This window comes from Condylura cristata, unplaced genomic scaffold (genome assembly GCF_000260355.1).
Source record: "Condylura cristata isolate star-nosed mole 26May11 unplaced genomic scaffold, ConCri1.0 scaffold00004, whole genome shotgun sequence".
In the NCBI taxonomy this organism is placed as follows: domain Eukaryota; kingdom Metazoa; phylum Chordata; class Mammalia; order Eulipotyphla; family Talpidae; genus Condylura; species Condylura cristata.
Window position 1 is genome coordinate 67,105,687 of NW_004567105.1, and position 12,719 is coordinate 67,118,405.

Genomic DNA, 12,719 nt, shown 5'->3' on the forward strand with positions numbered 1-12,719 from the left:
GCAATCCTGGGATGCAGACCACCAGGTGGGGCAGGGAAGAGCCAGGAAAGGCTTGAAGGAGTCAGTGACCATTTAATAAGTGCTGAAGGCCCAGTGGTGTCAGAACCCAGCTAGGCCTTGGGGTAGGGAGGGGACAGAGTGGCATCCATTCTGCAGATATGTCAGGCAGGTAGGGAAGTGGGGGTGAGTCACCTTGCTGAAGAGAAGAAGTTGGCCAGGGCAGGCGCATAACCTGGAAGCGTCAGGGCTCGGGCCCCTCCGCAGGTGCTGCAGTGGAGATGGCAGAACAGGTACAGGGAAGGAGCTTGGGTCAGCTGGTGGGTGTGGCCTGTGTCCATCAGATGTGTAACTTGCCTTGACGAAGCATACAGAGAGCCACTAAATGCCTTGAAGGGGGGGTGGGGGGAAGAAAAATAATAGTTAAGCATCTACCAGGTGCCGAGCACTTCGTGGGTGAGTTGTGTACCTCAAACTCACCGTGATTGTAGTCGCCTAAGAATTTCATTAAAATGCAGGCCTAGGATGGGGCAGAAGTGCTACATTTCCAATTAGCTCCCACCGCCTGGCATCTTGCTTTGAGGAGAAATGCTGTAGCTCCTTTAATCTTGCCTCAATTCTGGCCAGTGAGTATTCTGGGCCCCTTTTAGGGATAGGGAAACTGAGGCTCAGTAAATTTTTGTGTTGGCCTGAAGGCAGGCCATGAGTGCCTGTGGCCACCGCCCCCAAATTTGCACTCTTCCAGCCCCTTCTGGGTCAGCCTCCAGATTCCTGTCTTTCAGGTTAGTAAATTCAGACCTCTTCTGTCATTAGCAGGGCCTCTAGCCTCTGTCTGCAAAGGTGTCTAAAGATAGCTTTACAGGAAACAAATGCTATTGGCTGCTTCTTCCAATAAAGATGTCCTCTGAGGCAGGAAAGGGAAATACTCTCTTCACAGTCTGCGTGGGACAGGTTGGTGGACTGGCATGTCCAGAGGCCTCTTCCCAGGTCCAGTTCAGGTAGGTGCAAAGGAGACTACATCCTTTCTGGGTGGAGGGCAGGGCGCAGTGGTCAGAGGCCAGACTGGTTAATGCTGCTGCTTTGCTTTAAATGCCAATGAGAGATCTTTCCCTGGAGGATGTCACAGCCTTAATGACAAAGGGGCTTGAGGAATTGGGGTGGCGGGTGATTAGATCATTCATGGTGCACTCAATATGATTAGAAGCATCATGGAACCACATGCTGGGGACATGGAGAAGAGCTTGTGATTTGACAGCAACTGAAAAAAAAAGCATCATTAAAAATGATTTGGGTGATATTAAGGAATTTCTGTTATTGAAATTACAACTTAAAAATAATACTTTTTCTTTTAGTGACTCACACTAGTGACTCACATTTCACTGTGGGTAAAATGTTACGATGTCTGGATTTTTAAATAATCCAGTAGGGCATGAGGTGGGGAATCAGGTATATGGTTGATTTTTGGAGCTGGGTGGTGGGAGTGCTCTCTGTTTTTGTCTATTTTGGCAAACTGTATCCTAAGAGGCTTTTCAAATAGCACCTTCTGTTTCCAACATCGAAGTCCAAAAAAGATTCTAAATATTTTAAACATTTTCCAGGTTGTCTTTCTCAGTTAATAAAGATAGCATGCTGAAGAGCTCAAGTAAAAGCTTATTGGGTTGCGGTACTGTCCACCCTGATGTTTAAAGGTACATACACTGGAATTACCCTCACCTCAAAGCTTCAATCTGGGAAAAGGGGGTAGACTGTTCTTTATAAATTATATTTAATAAAGATCAGAATAGTAACTTGTGGAATTGTGTGTGCACTTCCAGGAAAAAGAAAATGTTACAATGGCATTCTGCATTTTAAATATAAATATACATAATATGAAGATAAAAGCTAGATTTAGAAAAAGCTAGTCTAGCTGAGGCTGATTTTAGATGGTGAATAATTTTGGTTTTGTTTCCCTTTTTCTTTCAATGCGTTTTTTAGACATGTACATTGTTTAGCATCTGCACCTACTGCATCTATGATGCAAACTTTTCATGAATGAGTTGCTGGCACAAATTTAAAGTTCACTGGGGAGGTGGGTGCCTTGATAATCACCCTGAGTCCACTACAGCTCAGGAGACTTGAAAGTGTGACCTTCAGAAAAGTGATGTGTGGACACACGTCTAGGTGCATGAGGGAAAGAAAGACTCGGAGGCTGGGAACAGCTGGGCTGCCGTTGGTCACTGCTTGCACGGGGTCTGGCCGTCCTGACCTTGAATGGTGCTGCAGTTGCATCTCTAGGTCCAGAGACAGGCCAGGGAATTTTAGCATTTCCCTTCTCTCTTTTCCTTTTCTTCAAATAGAAAACTTGAGGTAAAAAAAAAAAAAAAAGCTTGAGCCAGAAAGATTAGACTGTGTGAGGGGCTGGCAGGGAATGGTCACTATTGATACACACACACAGGCTCTGTGAGGGGGGGCAGAGGTGTGCCACCTCAGCTGCGGGGAACACTCTGTGTGTGTGTGTGTGAGAGAGAGAGAGACTCTGGTTTGGGCTCAGAATTCCTGGAAGAGAGAAAAGGCCTCAGGAAGACCCGGAGGATTCACACCCTTCAACCCTTCAGCATCCTCCTTGCTTGGCTTTATTTTCCCTCAGGGATACAGGGTAGGAAATTGTCTCTGCCCAAACTCAGTTTGATGGTCTTAGTTCTCAGGCTGACCTGGCTATTCCCCACACTCCTGGAATTTTATATACTTGCCTTTAATCCTCACAGAGTGAGGTCAGCAGCATCCTGCCACACCCCACCACACCCCAGGCCCGTCTCACACGTGGGGTTGTGGGCAGACAGTCTGGTTTTGGAATGACATCCTGATTGGGCCTGACCTGGCTGAGCTTCCTGAGTCTTGCTTTTAAAATGGAGATAGGCTGGGAGTTGATAATCCTTGAAACTGAGTTAAGGGTGAAGATTGAATTCTGTGAGGATTAAAGGCAAGTATATAAAATTCCACACACACCGTGTGGCCCAAATATGGTACTTAAAAATGTAGATTGTCCTGGGAAAGTGAGACTCAGGGGTTGAGTACACTTTAAGATCACTGACAACTTTCAGATGAGATTGTGAGGGGCAGGAGAGGAAGGAGATGCCAGAGCCTACCTAGTTCAACGCCAACTTCATTTCTGTCCTGTCCCCCACCCCAAGAGGCACCCATTCTCACCCTGACCTGGCTGCAGAGGACAGTATGTCCAGGAGGTCCCCCCAAAACCAAAAGACCTGGGCCCCAAAGAATCCCCTTCCAGAATCTGGGTCATTTGGTGCACACACACACACACACACACACACACACACACACACCCCTACACACACAGCTCAACCTCTCTGACCTGGAAGAGTTCTCAGCTACCAGTTTTAATAGGCTCAGACTTTGCTCTCTGAGAATGTGCAGTGGGGGAACTTGACAGCAAGGCAAGTTCCTGCTCTCCCACACAAGTCAGTCAGAAGCTGGGGACCAGGTGGCATGGCCAGGCTTCTGACTTTTTTGAGGAAAGGTTCTGATTCCCAGCAGCGTGCTCTCCATGAGCTTCCCACCAAGCCCTGACCCTGCCTGATCTCTGGGGGCCTGGAAAGTGCTGGTGGCCAGCAGGCTGGAAATCCCAAGGCTTCTGACCACCCTGGGTACCTCCATACCTCATCTTTGGGTCTAGCCAAAATGGAACGACTTGAATTATGAGTTTTACTAGAGAAAAATACCTTTAGTTCATGTCTTTTAAGAAATTCCCAGGACTCTTTCCCCTAAGTCTGTGCTCACTGTAATTCTAGCATATTCAAAGAACAATGTACAGGATAGCTGCTTATTATAAATTGATCACCCATCTCACCACCACTCAGGCGGTGGGATAGAACTCTGACTAGCTCTCAGAGAGAGGACCTTACCGCCACATTGTTCACCCAGCGTCCCCACAGTGCTGAGGTCACCAACCAGAGAACTAGCAACTGCCTCTTCTTTTTATGAAGGGAGATGGCACCCACTCGTGTTAGGCTTCTCCTCCCCCATACACCCTGGAAGATGGGGTGCTGTCAATGTCCGTGTTTCAAATAAGTGACATCCAGGTCATTGAGAAAGCCCCCATTTGTTCAGCATTGTTGAGACCTGGGGTTCTGGAACCAGCAGGGAATCACCTCATGGTGTGGGAGTGACAAGTGATCATTGGTCCTACATCTCTGCGCCTCACATCACTGAGGACCAGCCTCTGGGTTCTGGGTCCAAATGGGAGGGGAGGAAGAGTATTCCAGGCTGCATCATGGATTCTCTCTTTTTTGCGGGGGAGGGAGTGTTCTAGAAAATGCAGTATGGGGAGCGTGAAGGCTGTGTCCTGGCTGAGACCCTGTCTTTGTCTCTCTTGGACAAGTTTCCTGATGCCCTGAACCTCTGCAGGTTACTTTGTCCAGGGCCGAGAGTCCTTTCTCAGTGGGGTTGTGGAAGGCAAAGAAATGGGGCCCTGGGTATGCAGCAGTGACTAGAAACAACAGCTACCCCTCCTTCGGAGCGGGGGCTTTCTGAGAAAAAGCTCAGATTCTGCAGTTAGCAGCCAAGGACAAACCCATGGGAAAGCGAGTATCAGGTCAAGCAAATCTTGAGTTCCCTTTGGTCCAAGGAAAAAACTGACGCCTCACAATTTTCTTAGCATTAGACTCAACTTCAAATGCAGTCTTCATGCAAGCACCCACAATCCACATGGAGACTAAAAAGGGTAAAATACTAAAAGAAGATGCACCAGGTCCAGAAAAGAGTAAGCAGGGCAGAAAGTCAAAAGATAAGGAAAGAGCATCAGGCAGCAAAAGGAGATGGAATTGGCTCATCACCATGAGAAGGGAAGTAAAGAAAAGGGAAGCTGATTGGAAACCCAGGGTAATGACTGAGAAATTAAAGGTTAAAAAGTAAGCGCACAGACTTCAGAAAAGGAAGTAGGCTGGGAAGCAAGCAGTGTGGGCTCTGCTGGCTGGTGGAGACTTCAGGCAGCAGGGCTCCCCAAAATTCATCCTACTTGTAGGAGACCCATGTGCACTCCAAGCTTGGCTTCCAGGTTCTGCTCACTCTCCCAGCTCAGCACCACTTCATAAGACCTTGCTTCACGGAATAAAGGGCCAGCAGAGCCCCGAGAGGACGGGTGTCCCTGCTGGCCACTGCCCTAAGCAGCATGTGCAGCCTCAGGCCGGGCACGAGCAGAGCATCCCGCTCCACCCTCGTTTCTGGGCCACCCAGCTGCCTGGGTGCTGAAAGCTGGTCTCACTGGGATCTGCATGGGGTTTCCGATGTCCTCATGGGCCAGGAAAGTCCACATCCAGCCTAAAATGGAAAGTGACTAGAGCCCTGAGACCCTTATATCTGGCACCACTCACATCTGCCAGGAGGCCCTATCTTTAGGCCAATCTCCCCTCCGCCTCAGAGGATCCAGAAGTGAAAAGTGCCCCCAGCCTGGTCACCCCGCACACAGAGGTGCCTCGATGACACTACCAGTCTCCGCAGGGCACGTCAATGACAGAGTGCTTGCTGATGTCAGATTTCTGACCTAAGGGATGCCCTTGAGTGCGTGGGGCTCCTGCCCTTGAATCAACAGCAGCATAGACTGCAAATCCCCTTCCCAACCATGCAGAACCCCAGGGACCCGAGTCACCCCATTGAGGTAGAGCACAGAGGGGAGCCTTGAAATTTCTCACACAGGGGCCTTTTTCACTGTCAGATACAGTCAAGAACCACTAGTTCAAAGAGGGAGCAGACATGGGCAGCTGTGTTTCTAGACTAAGTTTCCCCACCCTGGCGATTTGCAACTCTGAGTCAGAAGCTGCTGCGTGTCTTCTCACTTTCCCAAGCCTTCCACCCCCACCTTCCCTCCCTCCTTCCACACATTAACTCTCAGAGTGTCAGGGCCCCTAGCCAGGTTCAAAAAGGGCACCTGCTGTCGCCACTTCTCCAGGGACACTTTGGAGCCCAGGTCTGGAATACAGTATTTCTCCTGCCACAAATATGCTTGTAGTGTTTGCTCCATGTCAGATCTCACTCATCTCGAGGAAGCTGGAAGGAGAGAGACGTGGACCAAAGCAGGGGCATCTTCCTGCACCCCCTTGACTCTCCTGCTCCTCCCTGCCCCCAAGCTGTCTCATAAGTACTTTGAAGGGACTAGCAGACCCTCAGACTCACCCCAGGCCTCACTGGAGCTGTGCCTCCCACTTGGGCCTGTGTAGCATGGGGTGCTTGTGGCAGGAAGCACGGCATGCCGAGTGTGGGCCTCCTATGTATGCCACGGCACTGTATAAGTGCTCCAGACGACGGCGACGGGGCACCGTGGGAGGTGGAGAAGGTTCTGGGGTTTGCTAGGGAGCCCCGAGCCACCAGGAGGCAGGATGAGACCCTGGTTGTCGCTGAACCCTTAGCACGCCATCTGGACGGAGGACGTGGTCGCAAGCTGGACAGAGGGTGCAGCTGTCAGGAAGCAGTGAGGCCGGCAGTCACACCGAATCCCCACACACATGGTGTAGCTGAGCTCACACCCACCTGCGCGGAGGAGGAGGAGGAACGAACTCACCCCACCTGTATCACAGTCGTCACCCCTGTGGCGATGACAGTCCGCAGCCACCTGACTGGCATCTCCAGGGCGCTGAGCCCAGGCCCATGGGCTGGCAGATGTGTTGCTATAACGCTGTCGAGCCCCTCACCCGCAAACCTGCCTTTTTGCCATCTTGACGTGAATTAGAGAGCGCGACGCTGAACCTGGCGCCCAGCAAGGTGAGAGGCTGGCAGCGTGCCCGCCTCCCCCAGCCAGGCATTCAGACACCCACTTCCAGCTGCACCTGCCTCGTCTGCCCTCCTGTCCCGGCTCTACCTCCCTCTCATTGCGGGTGGAGAGCCCTGGCGTCACTCAATAGGGAGCGGATTAACACAGGGCTTTTCCTCTTAGAATCGCAGAGGCTGGAGAAGATAATCGAGTGTTTAGCAGCGCGCCTGGCCGCTTAGGAGAGGGCGTCCAACTTTTCCCGTTGCCCCTCTACCAAAAACCCCGCCTGTTCAGAACGCAGGTCCTGGCTGTCACTGCCTCCCACCACAACTACACGCACAGCTCACACCTCTTTACCGGAGGGTGTTTCTACACGCACTCAATATGCCCTTTCCACAGTGGCTTTACGTTGACGGTGTGTTGTTATTTCAGGCCAAATAAAGCAACCAGCTTTTACATGCCAAACTCCACAGTGCCTGGGGCAGAAGAGGAACACACGAACAGCCCCAGGCAGCCTGGGTGGTGCCTGAGGTGAAGGTGCTCTGCTCCCTCGCCTTATTTGATTGAGAACCTGTTCTAGCAAGGTGTGCCCTGCAGAACCATCAGCTTGGGGAGAGAGTGAACCCCTGTCTTGCAGGTGAGCAGCATCGGGCCAGAGGTTCTGACTCCATCCAAGGTCCCTTGGCCGGAGAGGGCAGTGCACACTTCAGCCTCTGGAGAGCCCAGGTCTGCAGCCCTTCCCACCTGCCTCTCCGCTCTTCCCTCACAATGACCCAGGCATGCCCGCCTGAGGAATTGTTGTGAGCCTGTGTGTGAGCCGCAGTGCCTACACTGGAAATCACACCTACTCATGCGGGTTTGGCAAAGTTAAGCGTGATGTTGTTTGGCTTCAGGAAGCATGAACATAAGCAGAAGCAAAGGAATTTCATTGGTCTTGGTGTCCTCTGGAAATCAGCCGCAGCCCTCTGACTGTGGGGGAGCTGGGGAGAGGGGTGGCTAGCCCTGGGACCCCCAATGCCATCCAGCAAGGGCCTGACTGCACGGCTGCATGCCGGCAAAGACACCATAGGCTGCCTGTGCTGCTGTTTCGTCACAGTGCGGCTTAGTCACTTGAAACTGCCACTCATGTGGCTTATGGTTGCACATCACTCAAATATTATTAATGTATACAGCTTGATTTAAATATTATTAATGAGGGTCATGGCTAGCGGTTCCTTTCTGAGAAAAGAACATTGTAGCCTGATGCAAAGAAAGAGCGACTTTCTCTGGGCTTGAAGAGCACCATCCCAGCTTCAGACGGCCCAGGGCTGAAAGTCTTCACCTGGAAGAGTGTGGGTAAGATGCAGAATTGGGCTCAGCATGAGGCAGCAGCTGGGAAGGGAGAAGCTGATCCCTGGCTGGGTGGGTTCTCACCTTGGGAAACACACCATGGTGGTAAAACCACAGTGAAAAGGGCACCATTGGTGCAGGAACACCCTCGGGTAAAGGGTGCGAGCTGTGCATTTAGTTGCGGGGGGGGGGGCGTGACAAGCAGGGCTTGAGTTCTGAACATGCTGGGGGCTCGGAGGGGCCTGTTTGCACTGTCACGAGGAAGGGGAGGCCTCACAGGCCCAAAGCAAACAGCGGCCTTGAACCTTGAAGCAAATGAGGAAAGAGGGGGATTGGACAAGTGTTAGCTCCTAACCTGTGCATAAATATCTCATTTTAAAATTTTTGTTCAGAGGGAAACAGGACGTAAGAGTAGTGGGGAGGGTCAGTGTAGGGCTGGCAATTACTGGGTTAATTAGCCACAGGGGCCCAGCCCGGCAGGCTATGAAGCACCTGCCTCCATCTTGGGTCAGTCAGTCCTTCTAGACCTGGGCGATGGCCACTGGAGCAGCCATTCTGGTTTGCTTAAAACAGAGCACTGTCCAGCATGTAAGATTTTCAGTGCTAAACTCGGAAAAGTCCAGGGCAAGCCATGACCAGCTAGTCTGTATCATGTGGATAACCTACTCCTTATCCCTTTAAAGAAGAGTAAGACTGGTTTCCAAGAGGAAAAGAAATGACTCTCAAAAACAAAGATGAGAACTTTGAGGTATAGGTCCACTCAGGTTCTGGAGAGTCAAGAGGCCTCGCTCTTCAGCCTTGGCTTCATGCAGGAGGAACAGGGCCCAGGGGACAGAGGAGCTGGAACTAATGGTAGGGGACAGAGAATTGCTCTGGGGAAGTGTGGACTGGAGATGTGAGCTGCGGCTGCACTCGCCACCATCCAATCCTCCTCCTGCTGCCGAGGTCATCTGCCCCCTGTCCACACACTGGTCAACTAACCACCTGTGGAGAGACTTTCAAAAATCAACGAATGCAACTTCTGAGTCAGGCTTCACCAGGCCTATACCCAAGACCTAGATGCAGGTGGGCCATTTGCTCCATAATTTGGGCAAGTCAATGACCCTCTCAGAGACCTGGCTTCCCCTTTGTCTTAAGTGTTTGTTACAACCTCCAACTCAAGACTGCTGTGAATTTTAAACAAGACAGCATGTGTGACTGAGAGACGTGTTGGCTGGGGACGAGGCTGGTCTTTGTTTTTCCAACCTGCTGAGGGATACTGCCATGCAGAATTCCAGTCTTTTTCCTCTGAGAACTAACGCTCTGACTTGTTTTCTTTTGTGATCAGGTCCTCACCATGTCCACTGTTTCCCCTGACTCAGTTTTTAAAAACTTTGAGTACGATGAGTCTAGTGAAGCCTGTTACCTGGGGGACATTGTGGCCTTCGGTTCTGTCTTCCTGCCCGTAATCTACTCCATGGTCTTTGCCTTTGGCCTTGTGGGAAATCTGCTGGTGGTATTTGCCCTCACCCACAGCCAGAAGCGCAAAAGTATCACGGACATTTACCTACTGAACCTGGCCTTGTCTGATCTGCTCTTTGTAGCCACTCTCCCCTTCTGGACTCACTACTTGACCAATGAACAAGGCCTTCACCATGCCATGTGCAAACTCACTACTGCCTTCTTCTTCATTGGCTTCTTTGGAGGCATCTTCTTCATCACCATCATCAGCATCGATAGATACCTGGCCATCGTCATGGCTGCCAACTCCATGAACAACAGAACTGTGCAACACAGTGTCACCATCAGCCTGGGCGTCTGGGCAGTGGCCATATTGGTGGCAGCACCCCAGTTCATGTTCACAAAACAAGTAGAAAACGAGTGTCTAGGTGACTACCCCGAGGTCCTGGAGGACATCTGGCCTGTGCTCCGCAACATGGAGGTGAACTTCCTTGGCTTCCTGCTCCCCCTGCTCATTATGAGTTACTGCTACTTCAAAATCCTGCGGACACTGTTCTTCTGCAAGAACCACAAGAAAGCCAAAGCCATTAAACTGATCCTGCTGGTGGTTGTCGTGTTCTTCCTCTTCTGGACCCCCTACAATGTTATGATCTTCTTAGAGACACTCATCTTCTATGACTTCTTTCCCAACTGTGACATGAAGAGGAATGTGAGGATGGCCCTGAATGTGACTGAGACCACTGCATTTATTCACTGTTGCCTCAACCCGTTCATCTATGCCTTTGCTGGAGAGAAGTTCAGACATTACCTTTGCCACCTGTACAGGAAATGCCTGACTGTCCTGTGTGGTCGTTCAGTCCACGTCACTTTTTCCCTGTCTGAAACCCAAAGAAGCAGACAGGAGAGCATGGTCAGCAGCAATGTTACTCACTTCTCCAGTGTTGACGATACATCCATCCATCTCTGAGAGGATCGCCAAGCCTTGTCCCTGCAGAAACCCGGGGCCTGAAAAATGAGTGCAGATTTTTTTGGCTTTGTTTTTTACTTCCAAGAAATGATGAACCCAAGGCCCTGCCCCACAAAAATAACCCTAACGGGGTTTTGAGAAACAAGCTTAAATTTCAATGATACAAGAAGGTATGTCTTTATGGTAAATATTAGGACATTTTTTGTTAACAAATGGTAAAAGTTCAACTCAGACTGACTTAGCTAAAAGGGGAGGTGATAAATATTGCTCACATCAATGGCTCAGACAAGTAGCTGAGGAGCGAGTGGAGGCTGTGGCTTACCTGTGGCACAAACTCCCTCTTCTGTCAGATCTCTGGGTGGTGACGGTACCCCTGCACTCATATATGACAATTTCACCATCAGAATGGGACTGCGATCCACCCCATTCTGGCTCCAGGATCAGACTCCCAGGGAGAGGCTTCACTTGGTCAGTTTGGTGTCAGACACCATCCCTGGCCAGAGGGTGTTCTCTACAGGGAAGGGGCAGAAAAGATGTAGCCTCTACTCCAAACTGGCTAAAGGTGAAGAAGGACGTGTTTCCAAGTCACCAGCAGGGTGAGTACTGTTTAGATCCGAGAGGACAAGAGCTGCCCAACAACCCTGCCATGTGTCTGGCCCAGCCCGCCCCAATCACACTAACCAGCACACAGTACCAGCCTCCTCTTCACTAACCCCCTTCTACCTTGCCCCACTGCCCACCTATCAAGTCCAGACTAAGGCCTCTGAGAAGTTCTCTCACACCATCCCACCAAAGCACGCCCCCAAGGGACTCCACCTTGTCAGCCACTGTCTCTTCCATTCAGCTCCCAGGCGCAGGGGGAGAAAAAGAAGGAACCCTAATACAGAGTGAGAAAAGGTAGCTTCCAACCGCAGCTCTATTTGCTGCAGGGTAGCTTGGGGCCACCTGAGTTTTAGTGTGCCCATTGTGAAATATTAACTGATTCCTGGACTCTTCTCACACATGGGGCATCTTCCCGACCTAAGGAAGCAGCCACACACCCTGGCGTGTCACAGCCCTTTCGTCTGGTTCCAAATGCAGCTTACCCCTCCAGCCTGGATAACTGCCCGCTCTGCTGCATGATGCAGTCCAGACACAGAGGAGGCTGGTTCCTACACTGGCACTCAATGAACACCCCTGACCCTACAGATTGATAGCCCCCCACCCCATCCTTCCCAGACTGCCCTTCCATTCCCTCCCAGTCAACTCCAGCATGGGGAGACTCATCGGCAGTCACACCACAGCCAATCTGGAAATCCAGGGTCATGTACCAGGTAAACATTTGGGATGGTCTAAGACCTGAAAAAGATGTAATAATGCAAAAGATAATGTCATCCACAATCTAACCATGTACTGTTTTCATCTGCCCATTGAGTCCCTGATCAGAGTGTCACGTTCAGCATTGTAAATGGAATGCACAATTTTTTAATCTGCTTTTGTCTCTTAATGTTAGGTTACCAACAACTGTTTTGTAATGCTCATTCTAGAAGATTCTGCCAAGTTGCATACTCACTGAAAGCTTCTGACTCCATGCTGTTGCAGAGGTCTCCCTGGCATCAGTGTGTTTATTGAATGAATGAGAGAATGAATCATGTTCCATTACGATCAAAATTTACGCACTACTACTCTGCTGATAAACATCTCACTTGTTTCCAATATTCAGCAAGTACATATTTTACAGTATTTTTACTCATGTAATTTCTTCTTTCCTCTTCAATTATCTCCTGTACATTATTAGTCCCTGGCCATGGGAATAACAGCAACTTTTTAGTTTTTGATACATTCAAGTAAGTTAGCACATTACAAAGCTTTTATTGAGCACATATTATGGGTAACAGGGAAGCTCAGATCCAGAGGCTTCCCAGGATGAGAGGAACCTTCAACTTCTTTGATTATCAGTTAAACTCAGAAAAGAGAAGTGGGCTAACAAGCACACTCTGCATGAATTAGCATCACAAGGGCTATAGCCCTGAGGTTTTAGGGATAACAAGCTGAAGGTGGGGGGCCCGGATCACTGGACTACTGAGGAAAGTGTGGAATACTAATGTTACAGGGCACCCGAATGTGAATTGGGTTGCCTGTCTGTGGGTCTTCACGCGTGCGCTTACGATTCAATCGTATTATGGACACACTCAAAAGGTTAAATAATGGATTTATTTACAAGGAGAAAGGTAAAGGAATAACCCAGGGAAAGAGGGAGAGAAA

General features: G+C 50.1%; 1 protein-coding gene across 1 annotated transcript; it reads left to right on the plus strand.

Moving 5' to 3' along the window:
* The first annotated feature begins 951 nt into the window (after window positions 1-951).
* Window positions 952-10,575, plus strand: CX3CR1 (chemokine (C-X3-C motif) receptor 1). Its single transcript, XM_004676628.2, has 2 exons — window positions 952-995; window positions 9,396-10,575. Exons 1-2 carry the CDS (start codon window positions 963-965, stop codon window positions 10,473-10,475), a joined length of 1,113 nt encoding a protein of 370 aa, XP_004676685.2. The 5' UTR covers window positions 952-962; the 3' UTR covers window positions 10,476-10,575.
* The last annotated feature ends 2,144 nt before the right edge of the window (window positions 10,576-12,719 follow it).